Source organism: Onychostoma macrolepis, chromosome 05 (genome assembly GCF_012432095.1).
Source record: "Onychostoma macrolepis isolate SWU-2019 chromosome 05, ASM1243209v1, whole genome shotgun sequence".
Lineage (NCBI taxonomy): Eukaryota > Metazoa > Chordata > Actinopteri > Cypriniformes > Cyprinidae > Onychostoma > Onychostoma macrolepis.
In genome coordinates, this window is record NC_081159.1 from 9,219,871 (window position 1) to 9,235,508 (window position 15,638).

General features: G+C 39.5%; 1 protein-coding gene across 1 annotated transcript; it reads right to left on the reverse strand.

Moving 5' to 3' along the window:
- Window positions 1-8,069: 8,069 nt before the first annotated feature.
- On the reverse strand, window positions 8,070-15,139 carry nr2f1a (nuclear receptor subfamily 2, group F, member 1a). Its single transcript, XM_058776539.1, has 3 exons — window positions 14,027-15,139; window positions 12,182-12,709; window positions 8,070-9,308 (listed from the first exon to the last, which is right to left on the reverse strand). The coding sequence occupies exons 1-3, from the start codon at window positions 14,457-14,459 to the stop codon at window positions 9,034-9,036; spliced, it is 1,236 nt and encodes a 411-aa protein (XP_058632522.1). The 5' UTR covers window positions 14,460-15,139; the 3' UTR covers window positions 8,070-9,033.
- Between the last annotated feature and the right edge of the window lie 499 nt (window positions 15,140-15,638).

Here is a 15,638-nt window from a genome sequence, read left to right on the forward strand (position 1 = left end):
ACATATCCAAAAGTATAACCTGAACCGCTCATGTTTCTTTCGGAATGAGAACTTAAACACTCTTACACAATGTTCAACGCAAATACTGCAAGACTATATGCTCACGACTAAAATAGATAAATAAATAAATAAATAAACACATCAAAAGTGATCTTCCAATGAATATGGAATGTGATGACCATCTACTGATGTCACAGTCCATGTGTTGCAAACGTGTTCATTATATCAAGACCCTAATCGTAAATTTTTCTTGTGCATAAAAAAAAATATTCTTGATATAAGACTTTTTATTTGCTTGATTACTCTGGCTACGTTGACAACATATGCTAGTCTTTTTTTCTGCACAACTGCATGTTTTCCCAGCCTTTGACAATTTCTGATTTCCTACTTAGCCAACATATTCTGCCGTCATATGACACAAACAATAATACTGTAGCCTATTATAATAATACTATAAACTTATAGTAATAACCTACACACACACACATAAGTTTATAAAAACATAAAAATAACTTTATAAAGAAAATATAACTTTACTATGTATGTGAATATATCTTCCACTATTGTGATGAACGCGGAGTAATTTTTTTTTTTTTTAAATGAATTAAAGACATGAGCCTCCAGCTCCAGGTTGTAATGACTGAAAGGTCCATATGTGGATTGGCCGTTGCTCCTCCAATGAGTCGTTTGACTACAGGCCTCATATCTACATTTAACCACGCACAATCTCTCCTGCCATTTGCTAGGCTATTTGTTTGAATAATGTATTTTTTCCCACTTTTTTATGTTTTAACGCAGATATTTCATTTACAAAAATTGGTGTAATCAGAGGCACAAAAATGCGCTATTGCATTATATTAAATACAAAAATAGTGATGTTTTACTACATTATCGAATTAATGTAATTTAATTGAGATCTTATAAGTCTTTAATGTTTTGGATTTTGGTAGATGGTTTTAACTCCCCTTACATGTTTACGGTGGTAGGCTATAAACTAGAGTAAATTTGGAAGAATTGCCCTCTTAAAGAACCTAGCTTCCCTTCCTCAGATTTTGCCGCTAAGAGGTAAAACTGAAGACGTGATGGGGTCTATTTGAAGTAGTATGACGAGCTTTGTGGTTGACTCCTTTTCATTGCCTGGCTACAAACACGCCTGCTCTCAAATAAGCCTCTCCAGACCCCTCCGCCTCCCGCCACCTTGCACTGAATGGTCAGCTGACCCCAGGGTCTTCGTCCACTCTGTCCAGTTTTGACCGAATAAGCCTCCTTCCCCCAGTCATGCCACAACTAAATAGGATCCCTGCTATTCTTTATTGATATCATCAACGAATGCAAATGAATTTGGACGTGGGGGGCAGGGGGCTTGAATTTCAGGGATAAATACTGCGCCGAGATAGCTCTACAGAGGATAGGATATTTGGGAATGCATTTGGTAACGAATCAGACCTTCTTGCATTCTGATTATGCATAAAAGGAGGAAAGAAGATCATGGGAAATACAAACACGTTTTCGTCTCTAATATAAGGAACACCACACGTTTCTCATTCAGATTAATACCATACATTTCTGGATTTTTTTTAAGGAGTGGAGCCGGGTCATTTTGAAAGAATGGCCGAACCCACCTTCCATCTCCTCTCTTTCTAGATTCCCTTATTCTCAGACCGACCCCCATCTTTAGACAAACACAGACAAACACACGTGAGCGCGCGCAAACATATTTGAGAGCACGAGAAAACTGGCTTTGTGGCTTTGCCTGTGGATGATGAGGGATGTGGCTTCTTATGCATGAAGAAGACACTTCCTTGCATCAGGCCTTAAAAATGGTTTTCATATTACTAACCTACAAGAACATATATTTAATAAATTAACGGACTGATGGTCTAACAGGTATGTTTATGATGTGTGTGTATGTAATCACACACACACACACACACACACACACACACTATATATATATGTGTGTGTGTGTGTAATTAATGGACAGTGTCTGCCTATTTTGTTCTGTTCTGCTTCATATTTGAGTGTTCTGCAGCTTATGCATTACTGTAACATCGGGTGTGTAGCACCCCACCTCAACACACACATATGCATGAACATGAACATGAATATCCAAATATACAAAAACTTAAAATACTCTACTGTGTGTACATGTTACTTTTGTGGTATGGGTTTCTCTGTCATTTCATCTTTTTCACATTCAAAATCAGGGCAGTTGAGCTACTACAGAAACGCCTTCACGTCTCTTTGGAAGTGGGGGAATGCGTATGTATTTATCAAACGCACAAATTGCGACAACTATAGGCAAGACAGGCAGTATAAAGGGGGAAAAGGCATGGGATCAGAGAGCCGTGGCAGGGACCAACACTAGAGCAAGAGAGATAATGCTTCTGTCAAGACCCGGTCTATATAACCGGGATGAAAAATATCCCTCGACAAAACGCTTCAGTCATTTATTATGAAAGAAAATAGAAGTCATGCTGAGAAATTAGGCAAATAAAAACGAAATTAGGGCTATATTAACCACAACATAATTCACCAAGCCTGTCAGGCCGCCTGCTAAGAATCAGTGCCTAAAATGCTTGTTTATTTGTTTTATGTTGTGTTTATTAAAAGGAAATATTTAGATAGACATAGGCTACATGTAGATAGACAGACAGACAGAGAGATAGATAGACAGACAGATAGATAGATAGATAGATAGATAGATAGATAGATAGATAGATAGATAGATAGATAGATAGATAGATAGGTAGATAGATAGATAGATAGTAGACTACTTGTTCATGATCAAAGTAATTGCATATATTTTATGGTGTTAAAAATATTTATATCGAATATAGATTAAGCTGTCTGCATATGAAAAGTGGGTCATTGTTAATTTGGTCCCCTTGTGAAACGCAACTGCAACAAAAATGCTGCTGAGTAAAATTGGGAGTGTCGCTGGCTGCGGTAGCACAGGCGCAAACCATCTGTTGTGTATTATAAAAACGAGCAGTAAATATTGCTGAAAAGCCAGGACGTTATCAGGTATGTAGCAACGGCATTTCTTTACTGCCCACGTGGTAGGGATCAGAAAATGCGCTTGTCTGTGGAAACATATTTGCATCACTGAATAAATGCACTAATTACATGCGCTTTGTCTTGAAGATCTCACGATAATCTGACGTCAGCATGTTTACTGTTCTTGAAGGAAAAACTGAATGAAGAAAGCTGTCCGCTGTCTAGCTATGAAAATCGTATATTTGTTTTATTTTATATATACACATAGCCTATCTCGGTAACAGGCAGGCTTTTAATTTATACCAGAGAGAGTATCGAGGATTGTAGTAGACTATTGATAACCGACTCTTAAAATCAACAAATTCGGGATTATCTCCAATACTCTAAATTTTAGTTTAATTTCTGCCGAAAATCGTAATCATTCCGCTAATTCAAAATAAGACGGAAACTGTATTTTATATTTCGCAGTCTGCGCCGCTTCGCCTCGGTTACCTCCTTTCACGTTTTCCTTTCAAAGCAAACTTTCCGTTCCCCAAAGCTCCCTTTTCCGGCAATGATTTATTTCTTCAGCACACAGACAAACACGGAAAACTGGCACTCTCGAGTTTAAATGCCACGTGTTGATTGATTTGTTGTTAATGACAGTCGGAGTCATACATACACGCACGTCGAGACATCCTCTACTCTCTTGCTTTCCCACAGAGCTCTCTCCCTCCACCTCCGCGCTCTCTCCATCTCTATTGAGCTATTCTACCACAACGCGCGTGCACGCACACTCTTCCACGGGCGCGCGCACCCGGGAGCCCTGACTAACACACACGCGCGTTTAAGGGGGACGAAATGAAAACAAATTTTCTTACTTTCTTTTGGAGGACATCTGCGCAATGCTTCAAAATCTTGCTGTCGCTGAGTCCACTCTTCGCCATGACGTGTTGATAAAGTCGCTCTTCGGTGACTTGTCCTTTAATTTATGCTTTTCTGGAGTCTGTCCCCAAATGCTTTGAGTGAACTGAAGTGCAGATTGAGACATATTGAGCCCCCTTTAAGGGGGATCATTTCATGTGGGAGGTTGGACGCAAAGTTTGGACCCGTGACTAGCATTCCGGAGAGACATGCATATTTTAAAACAACAAAGAAAGATAAAGACGGGACGATGGGTGGGAGTGAAAAAAAAAAAAAAAAAAACGTTTGGAGAAAACTCTGACTAAATGATAAAAAGCTGTCATTGTTGGACAAGATTTGAGTGCGTTTTCAGTTGAGGATTTCCTTGCAACTATTCCCTTGTGGAAAAGCTCCCTGTGTTAAGAAACTGTAAATAGTTATATTTACATGCGTATCCTTAGAAAGAATTGGCTATAAATTTGCTTATATACACAATGCCACTCATTTTAAGAAGAAAGATCAGCTGCCTCGTGGTAAAACAAAACAAAACAGTTTGAAACCCCCCCCCCACCCCACACAAAAAAATCTCACATCTAAAAATTTGATTTCATTTGAAATTATTTAGGCCTACACTCAAATTAATTTCATTTACATTTATTTTAATAATATAGGCCTAATGAAAATACAAACGTAGTTTTATTTGTCGTATTTTTGTTAAAGTTCCATATCCCCGTTGCTTGTCATTAATAAGTCTAATGAACTTTATTATGCAATGAAAAGTATTCAAAGCAGGAGATGTAGGCTATGGCGTTGAGCTAGATATCTCTTTTACTTGTCAGTGGTCGGTCATGGGTATGGAATGCTAATAAGAGACCCCCCCTCTTTTTCTCTGTCCCTGTGCCGTCTCATTCCCTTTCTCTCTGCACGCAGAAGGGATCGATAGCTGACCCGATGGTTTGGCCAAAGCTTTATTTATCTGGCGAGGCAATGATATTATCAGCCTTGAACGTTATATACAGCAAACGTCTACCTAAATCAACACAAAGGGATCGCTTACACAGCGATCTGTGCTTTCTCGCCTCCCTATACCTCACACCAGGCCCGACCACACACACACTCTCGAAGTGGAACACACATACAACACAACTCTACGGTTCAACGAAGTCACGCACGCACGCACACACACACACACACACATGCAAGCACAGGCGTCGCCTTATGTTACGTTCACAACTGGGGATATTTTATATCCTGTTGTGTTGGATTTGATCCATGGCTTAAGCTTACTGGGAGCTCTGTGGACGTAGAATTATGCAGTGATCATTGAGAATGTTAACACAAATGTATCGTCATAGCCTGCATATGGCCTCTGTGGTATAATGTAAACAGGCAATTTGTGTAATTAAACTGAAAAATGTCAAAGATTTTAAAACAATATATATATAAAAAAACATCAACTCCCCCCAAATCACCTTTCACTTGAATTTAACACTATACTTAACATATTATTATATTATAATGCGTGTTGATGAATAGAGGGATGCCTATATGCATAGATAGATAGATAGATATATATATAGATAGATAGATAGATAGATAGATAGATAGATAGATAGATAGATAGTATAAGTAGTCACATTAACAAGTCTAAGCAAATAAATAAAACGATGTCAAGTCCCATTCACATTACAGTTAATAAATGAAATGAAACACACATTTAGCTTACTTTGAATATATCAAAATATCACAATATATTGTTTGATGACCAAAGGCCCAGATAGATATAACACAAATATCTAGTCATTTTTAGGTCTCTGTTCTTCCCCTCCACACAGACAACATCAAAAACCATAAATTATGTCCCAATATCCTAAATGTGTCAGATAAACACTCGTACCTCAGTCAAGCGCGACTAAGCTAACAGCAGTTACATTCCAAGCCCGCAGTGACTATTTATTTTCTGTAGGAAAACTGTATGTGTCTGAGTCATTTGGTAGTCCTTTTCGTGAGGTAAAACTGCCATGCTAACCTCCTAACCCACTTTAGATCTAAGTGAAGAAATCGACTGAAACCACCGACTGACAATTATGAGATGTGAGCATGTGCATTTAAAATTGACGCTGTGGAAAACAAATAACGAAGGCTAATATCGTGCAGTACACAACATATGCTGACATGCATCTCAGACAGAGACTAGAATAGACTTTTTCTTGTTGCATATGATTCATGTTCTTTTATGGATAAATTTTTGCTTTGTTAATTAGGAACACATGGCACGAATTCAGTCCTTAGCAACTATTGCTTTATATAGCCTCAAGTCCAACAAATGTAAATCTCAATAGAACGTGTTCCTCTTATTCTGCTATTTCCCGTGAAATAGAGGAAAAAAATCTTCAGGGATTTTGATCTCATTACTGCCGAACATGAAAGTGTTTTAAGTTTCAGCTCAATGCAATGGTCAACACTTTAGTCGAAGCATTATATAAGAAAACAAGGGCACACTTGCCTTTGTTGTCATATTTAGGTAATTTCAGGCCTACTGACTTTGATTTAAAAATCGACAGCACATTGACTATATCGCCACACATTTATAGCCTAGCTAGTCTTGTGAAAATGCCTGGTTTCTAGCAACAAAGTCTCTCTACTTGTCCTCCATAAAATAAGCAGAATTCCCGCGTGCATTGCATTTTTTTCCTAATGGCCTAAACTGACCATATTTAATTCAAAGTATGCGCAATTAGACATAGTCACAAAAAATATATGGTCTCGCCTGCATTTAACTTTTTTTTTTTTTTTTTTCTGATGGAAATTCTTTTTACAGCGCTTATATAGGCTACATGGTGGGAAAGGCGATGCAAAAATAAAACACATATAATCGTTAACTTCATCATCAAGCTAATTGCCCCTCCAAAGATCATGTGATGAAATGAACACTATATTATGAATCTTCCCCGTTGAACATATGTATTTCGAATAAAAATACAACAGGGTAGTTTATTTTGTCTATGTGGCTTCTTGTAAGTCCTTTTGAATTCATCTCACGTGCTGAACCACAAATCGCTTTTAAGGGCGCTAGAAGTGAACAAATTATTTAAATAAAACATGTCAACGCCAGTATTACCTTATAGGTTCATTGAAAAACGATCTGAATCATGAATAATTAGGGCATGGCCAAACCCGCACTTTATTTTTGTGATTATGTCATGCTCTTTTTATGGGAAACAACGTTATAACAAACTTGTTGAGTACAAAGATTAGCGCTCGGTAACAAATTCAGTGACATTGGGGTCAGCGAAAGTTCTTGTCACAGTACCTACTTATAAAAACACGCCTCCTTCCCACTGTAAACATCACACGTGAAAGGTATTTACGTGCACAAGGACAATCGCCCAAGTCTGAGCATCAAGTGATTTCCTTTCGTGATTCTAACCAATCATATGAGGCTGCACATGAATTTCTCTCTATCTCGGTACAATACATCACATTTAGTGCTCCTATCGACCGGCTTACATGCGGCATTATACATATCTTAGATTGATCACACATATAACTGCTGCTGCGTTCCTAGTGAAAACATATGTCCTAACACCGATTCGTTCGCGATCACCTCAAAGTAATAATAGTCTGCGAGTTTAGATGGATTTGTTTTCTTTTCCCCTCCACTTCGTTTCTTAAAACGGTGGTGATAGAAGAAGAAGCTCTCCTTGCCTTATTAGAGGGACGGTATTCTGTATATCTTCTCTTTGAGCAAGCCTTTCAGTTCAGCCTGGGAAAAATATTAAACATTAATGCGCTGAAACAGGCATAGATCTTTGAACCAGTCGGTAGCAACGTCACAGAAATCTAATTCTGCGCACGATACGGGGACTCCAGATAATATATAAAACGCACGTGCTCACCAAAACGCACACAGAATAAATATACCTCCAAAAGTAATCAAATGCTTGCATTTGTAACACCTGTGGTATTCTGCTCATAGAGGTTTTTACAGTATTTCAAAACTATTCTTGACGGGCATGAAATTTTGAGTCAACATATAGGTAAGCCCAACAAAAATGAAACAAACCTATGTGTTTTTCGTTGGCCTTCCTTAGCAAAATATGCATCATGTAAAAGCACATCCCAAAACCCGCCAATAGAACAGCTCATTAATAGCATGAAGAACATTGAATTTGCTGAGAGCGAGACAGTGTTGCCTATTTCCTTTTTAATAGTATAGTCACCATCACACAACTTCACGCGACCCTTCTGCACAGGCATATCATGGATTGAGCAAAAATGAAAGGCAACATCCAATAAAAAAGAAATAGCGAAAATATCAAGACGAAACAAACAAAATGTATTTGAAAATGATATATTAAAAGTGCTTTTGATTTTTCATGTCTTTTATCTCTGACTGATGATTGACTCAACACACACACTCGCACACACATACGACCAAGAAAAAGTTTCACCGGTGTCCTCTCCTTAAAATGTCCATGAGGTCAGATTTGCCGAAGTTGCATGTCCATAGCATCAAGTGGGGGAAGGTTCAACCATCAGTGAAATTGTCATTGCGATTAGACTGTGTCTTATTTGTCTAATGTTTTTCTTTATTTTTAAATTCTCACTTCAATTTTAATTCTTGGAGAACATATCTTCAACAACATATATCGCACTCATTATAAGAAGCAAAAGGTTATATCAAAAATCATTAGTATAGAATCACAGAAAAAACTGGTTTAGAACCAGAAAAAATACAAAACAGATACATAGACACAGGACATTTCTTATAATTGCTTGGAAATTTCTTTCCCGCTAAGTCTCGCTCATTTACTGCGCATATGATGTTCTTCATTTTATTTGTACGTATTTTGTTCTTTACAAAAAAAGAAAAGAAAGAAGAAAAAAAAAAAAGGAAAATCAAAATAAAGACTAGTATTTTACAAAATGGAGAGTGTTCTTGATGACGGCGATGGATTTACACGGGAGTACGTCCAGTTCTTTAATCTTTGTACATTACATATTCCATTTCGGTCCCAGAAGACAAAAAAAAAAAAAAAAGAGTGTCTTCCTAAGTGGTCAGAAATTAGGTCCTATATATATAGTCTTCTTGAAAGGGCTTGCAGAATTTTGGTCCTTTAGTCTTTTTGTTTCACTCGCTCATTCGGATCATTGAATGGACATGTAGGGCCAGTTGAAGCTGCTCCCGGATAATAACATATCCCTGATGAGGGTTTCAATGGGAGTTTTACCTACCAAGCGAACGAAGAACAGCTGTTCAATTACAGACGAAGAGACAGTGCGGAGAGAAGGCAGTCGCAGTAAAAGCTTGCCAAAGCGACTGGGCTGGTTCGGGTACTGGCTCCTCACGTACTCCTCCAGGGCGCACTGAGACTTCTCCTGCAGGCTCTCGATGTGTGCGGCATCTGACAGGCCGCAAGCGTCTGAGTAGACAAAACACAGCACAGAAAAGAGGCCCAGGTTATCATTCAGCATCAGCATTACGTGTTGTTGACAAAGTGAGATGAACAAACACTAGCCCAACATCATGCATCACGCAGCGTATGAGGCTGCCTGCAATATAAATAAACAATACGTCTGTGCAATCCCTCAAGAGTAACAGAACGTACTCCCTGCGTTGTAGGGGACACACCGCATGCACGCTCACAAATCAGACCAAACAAAGAGTACGCAGGGACAAGGGTGCATAGCAAGCTCGACTGAAGAGGATGGAGAAGGCGCTCGTGCCTTGTGTCAAATATGGAAATATCCAGCTTCATATCTGACAGAGAATTGGGCATGGTAATAACCAAATTATGACCTAATTGCTCTCCAGATGCTACCAAGTCATTTCTCGCCCGATTCCCTGTACCAGCAGTTGCCTCTGCTGTGAGTCTGAACGAGGAGGCAAGGCCGCTGGAAGCAATCACATTTATTACCGTGGACTTGCTTGAGGACAAAATCGCCTAAATTTCAGAGAAAGACGTGTATTTTACAAGAAACTCTTCTACTTTAATAGTGCATGTCAATTAATGGCATTACGTCAAAACATGTTTGCAAATACCACATGAACGCCAATGCAGTAAACATATAGGCTAGCTCAACCACTGGAGCTGCCAGCATCAGTTCAGCCAAACGTCCTCTCTCATGAACTCCATCGTCAGGGCAATACGTATTCTATCAGTATTCTAATATGGCGGCTGTGTTCAAGATATTCAAAGTAAGAGTTTACGTTTTCTCCGGTTTAAGTCTTAAAGTGTTAGGGCGTGGAGTACAGCATGCCTCGGAGACTGATCTTAATTGCACTGGACTAGAACACACTGCGGTCAAATACAATAACCTTCTGAACTTCTGAACTGTGCTAAGTCCTTGCTACCTAAAATCGCTCAGTAATGTGACTCGTGGGCCACTTTCCGCTGCAGCCAGCATGTGGAGAAAGAACTGCTATAAAAATAGAGAGAATTCAGCAAAACACAGTGTAATGTGTTTCGTATGTGTAAGAATGTTTTTGTTAGTTTACTTAACTATTAACACTTGATCAGAAAGAACCCGAGAAGAGACAAAACCAATGGGCGCATTAGTAATTATTAATCCATCACGTGAAACATATATAGACCATATGTCCAAAACTTTACGCAGCACTTTGGACTGGCAGCGAATCAAAAGATATAGTTATTATCGAAACACACTGCGGATCTTACGGATTAGGAAATCCTTTCATCAAGTTGTTCTGATTCGCTACCCATTCCAGACCCTAAATATATGAGTGCTGTGTAAGCAATTCATTGTTAAGAATGGCAAGGATGGTAGCCTACCGTGTGAGACTGACGTCATTGAGAAACAAACACAATGTTAAATTTCGGTGGTATAGATTAGATGTTCAGAACATTAATTATGTTTTACCATTAAAGATTTGGCATGCCATACACATTCAACAATAACGCATGTTTCTGAAAATTAAGGCAATACACAAGGTGGCCAACCGACCGTGGCCTACTTTAACTTGAACGCCTCTTTTAATTTCACCTTAAGGCAAAAAGAGAAAAAAGATGGCTACACTACACAACATGACCAGTAAGCTTTGCTAGTCTTTTTCACAGATGTTTTCTTAATTGCAAAAATAAAAATAAATGTATATATATGTGTATATATATATATATATGTATATATATATATATATATATATATATATATATATATATATATATCTGTGTGTGTGTGTGTGTGTATAGTGTGTATATATATATGTGTGTGTTTGTGTGTGTGTGTGGCTTGCACCTTTGCCCTAAACTCAAGAGACGACTGAAGGGGTAGAGGTATTGTAGTAGCCTAGTAGTTGGTATTGGCTACTTCATTTTGTCAAAACGTAGGTATATAATTCCAATTGCTACAATAAATATAGTTAATGTTAATATTAATTATAAAATTAATTTACATAATAGCCTACGAAGATCAAAACATAATTAAGGCAAAATACATACGTAGTGTAAAACTATTTAAAAACAACAGTCCGCTTAAACCTTATTAACAGCGTTATATATATTTTTTTAATCGTCTGTTGCCGAGAGAAATAATAATATTATAAACATCAATTATAATGCTATAGAAGTGTGAGGGTAATTTGGTGTTGATCAATGTTCTGTTAAAATTGTTATAGCTTAGCTCATTTTTAACTATTTGGCAAAATAACCCCTCAGTAAATAGACAGACACCAGTCTAATGGACATATCTGCGCATTCATATAAAACATTCTTTAAAAATATCACCCGAGCTTAAAATCAATTATTAATAATAGAGGCCCCAGTAGTCAGCTTTTCTCAACAGAGAGGGCCCCAGATGTATATTTGTGTATGCACACTGTGGCCTCGTGTACAGTTGTGAACCAAAGTGGTTGAGCAGATAGATATAGGAAAGATATTCTGAGATATGTACTTGAGTGTACAAATATTGGCCTAAATATTTTACATCACGTACAATTAATGTGAAATTCATATTCAAGCTGATATATTGAATTTTATGCTTTGTATATTTGTCAACCTCCACAAATATCGCAAAATATACTATTAATATAATATCATCCGTGTTAAGCACAATAATATGCAACATTTTGCATTACATTAAATCTTAAATATTTGTGAATGGCTTTGAATCGATTACATTTGAATTACCACTTCATAACTTGTGCGCTAAAGCGATTTTACAGTACAAAGTCAGCTCGAGACCCACTAGTGAGCTATAGCGTCGATGCCGAAGCTTATCTACCCCGTATTGCATTGCCCCCTTATGTCTGTGAGTAGGCCTCGTCTCACACACTCACCTGATGTGAAGAGCACTATTGCCTTAATGCAGCTGTATTCTGCAGAATCGACGTGCAGTGCTTTGAGCTTCTCGACCTGCTCCTGGAAGATACGAATGTGATCCATGAAGGCCACGACGCGGTCCGCCGACATAGGCGAGGCGTGCAGGCCGGCGGCGGCGAGCAGTGGGGCCACATGTAGGGGCATGGAGCATTGAGCCGCGTTTAGCACAAATAACTCGCTCCATGTCAGTCTGAGCAGGGACACCTGGTCGGTGATCTGCAGGTCGGGAAAGAAAGGGATGTTCCTCGCCCATTCCACAGCACTGAAGAGCAGGCGAGCTGCAAGCTCACAGATGTTCTCGATCCCCATAATATTATTGGGCTGCATGCACTGGCTGCCATAGCGAGAAGTAGGATAAGGCTCGGCCCGAAGTAGTAACGAGATGTATCCGGAGAGATAGCAATGACCGTTCAGAGGATCCCCGTTCGTTAGCGCGTACTGGCCCGGGTTCGGTTGGGTTGGAGGCATTCTGCCTCGCTGAACCGCTGACAAAAAGAAAGAAAGGGAGAGGAAATGTACATCCAGAACTGAGAAACATACTTTATGTGGAAGCTTTAGTTCGAGTGCATGATTACTCTAGACTACTGTTTACATCTACGACAATTCAACTAAATAAGAAACTGTTTAAGGCATTGCGCTTCGTAGAAAAATCATTTCACATGGTCTTTGAAGCCCCACTAACCTCATCGGTTATTAGGTGGTAATGTTTACCTTTGTTTATGGACTTCAACAAACACTCTCTAGCTCTTTCTCTCTCGCTCTCATTTTTTTTTGTCTTCACACACACACACACGCACACACTCATATTTTTATTTTATTTATTTATTTATTATTATTATTTTTTTTGGATGTGCATGTAGTAAACATTATAGTGGACGAGGACCGGGCTTAAATCTCTACTATTCAGTAGAACTAGTTCAAAGCCACCAGCACTCTTTCTTGTTACAAATGCTACACTCTAATACTATTTTGACATATGCGTGTAATATAGCCCTAAATATGCATAGATTTGTGTAGTAGTAAGTTTACAGTTAATTTAACGATCAGGATAACTCTAGAACAGAAAAAAATCGAGCACGAAGACTGTTTTTATTATTGATTTTAGACAGAAAAGCATACATATAAGCATATTCTTACGCTGAACTAATTATTATTTTAAAACAATATAGGGTTTATAAATATCAGTTTTGTCATAGTCAGTAATTAAGAGTAGTCTGTAAGTTGCAAAGGCCATTGTTCGGATACAGCTTAGGCTGTGTGGGGACAGACAGGCCTCTAAACGTTTACTCTAGGCTACGGTGTAAAAACAGATACACACATCTTACTTTCAGAGGTAAAACCACAGCATATTATTTCTTTTAGCTATTACAATATGGGGTTAGTGAGTGTAGTAGGCTTTTCGGCAGTCTTGTGCAGTCTTCCAGCACGCAAGCGCGCGCATAGGCTACACATGCACACACACATACACACTTCATCTCTCTCTTTCTCTCTTTTACACACACATTCAGTGTTCATGGGTGACTTTAATATCTCATGCAATTGGCTGAGTTGAAATGGGTGCATATGATGCTTGTCTGTCTATGCAAACAAAATTACTTTTTTAAGATGCATGCTGATCCTGCCTATGGTCGCGGATTTACTAGGCTACTGCTTGTACGCGCCCTCTGACACTCTTTAGCAAGCAATCAAAGCAAAATTTATTTCGCGTTTGTATGTGTATAGTGCGAGCTTTATGTAACATGTCTCTGAACAATAAACCTGTGTGTAGCAAGAGTGTGTCGTGTTCAGAAAAATATATTCACCTTCCCGCCGCATGCCCACTTTTAAACATTTCTTCAGCCGACAATATTGGCACTGATTACGATGGTGCTGGTCAATAGGACAGTTCCTGTTGGCACGACATGTATACGTTAAGTTCCTTCGGACACTCCTCTTGAAGAAACTTTTGCATCCTTCGCAGGTGAATTGACCATAGTGCTTGCCGCTCGATTTGTCCCCGCAAACAACACATTCTATATGCTGCTGACTCTGTCCAGAATTCTGGCTGCCCTTGTCGCCAGCCGTCCCTGGTGTGGACGGGGGTCCTGGCTGACTGGGGGTCTGCGGAGTGTGTGGTGCCGCTGACGCCGCCTGCTGTTGCTCCCTCGCCGGCTGAGCTGCTGGATTGGGGCCGCTCGGAGGTCCTCCGGCCACGTCTTCCTGCGGATCTCGCCAGACGCTAACTACCATTGCCATATCTCGGGCCCGAAAAGTGCTTTCAAGCGAACTGGTCGCTCGGATATCGGAGCAGGGAAAAGGGAAGTCTTGGACGAACGGCAGCGCGAATTCAAATCGGAGCACTCAATCTCATAGGAAAAAAAGTAGAAGCAGAAAATGATCAATACATTCAAAATACCGGAGTCGATAGAAAGGCACCCGATCAGGATATGCAATTGTCGGGAGGCCAGTTCCAAGGTAAATTGCAGTCAGCCATTCGGGAACCCAATCGTGTAGAGAGAAAGCGATTCCAGACGTAATAAAAAAATCGGGTTTCTTAAAAAAATACCGCAATAAAAAATCTTCACGTTGAAGCAAAAATAATAGCTTTCTGGTGGACCGGAGATCCAAAGTGCTGTGCAAAATAAATTCCCCTCTTTTTTCTTCCTTGCTCCTCTCTCCGTCTTCGCGGTTGGAGAGGAGGAAACACTGAAGAACGGATTTCTCTATCTATGTTCATGAATAAAGCTCATCTGGTCCAGCAAAAAAAAAAAACAACGTCGCCCGAGTGCCTATGTAGTTTCACCTCTCCAGTAGGAACAGAGCAAGGATAAAAAAGAAAAAAAAAAAAAAAACCAACTAATGGAATATGTAAGAAGCAGAGACCCAAAAAAGAATGCGTTTTAACGGGAGTACCAGCGGAGCAATGTTTCCGAAACGGAGATCTGCGCGAATGTCTGTATATAGTGAACTTTGACACTACTATTGAAACTGACACGTTTCTATGGAGATCGCTGCGCCTTATATGGTGCTCGTGTCAAGGAGCCAAGAGAGGGGCTGCTGGCAACTGATAATCAAAGGCGACTGACTGGTCAGAACCCTGCATCGAGGGGGGAGAGAGAAAATGGGAGGCTAAGGTTAGCCAAGCCTCCTTCACTCCATTGGTTAGAGTCCTCGCTCCTCGCTACCTACGACTGAGGGCTCTGACAAGCACAATTTACATTGCGCTCGCCCCTGCGCTGCTATTTACTTTGAAACCCGATTAGAACGGACCGTCTATTGTCACAAAAAGAGGAAGAAACCCCAGAAAGAAGCGGAGGAAAACGGGATGAAAGCAATGAGCGAACTATACGCGCACGTGAAATATAAACAAATGCGCGTGAGGCGGAAGGACTGGTGCGAGCCACACAAAGTTGAAAGTGTTTTGTTCGAAGCTGT

Excerpts from the sequence above, each read along its gene's own strand:
- nr2f1a (XM_058776539.1), bottom strand. The coding sequence starts at position 14,459 with ATGGCAATGGTAGTTAGCGTCTGGCGAGATCCGCAGGAAGACGTGGCC. Across the intron at positions 12,710-14,026 it reads AGTGGGCATGCGGCGGGAAG|CGGTTCAGCGAGGCAGAATG; the intron begins GTGAATATATTT and ends TCTTTTTGTCAG. Across the intron at positions 9,309-12,181 it reads AATAGTGCTCTTCACATCAG|ACGCTTGCGGCCTGTCAGAT; the intron begins GTGAGTGTGTGA and ends TTGTCTACTCAG.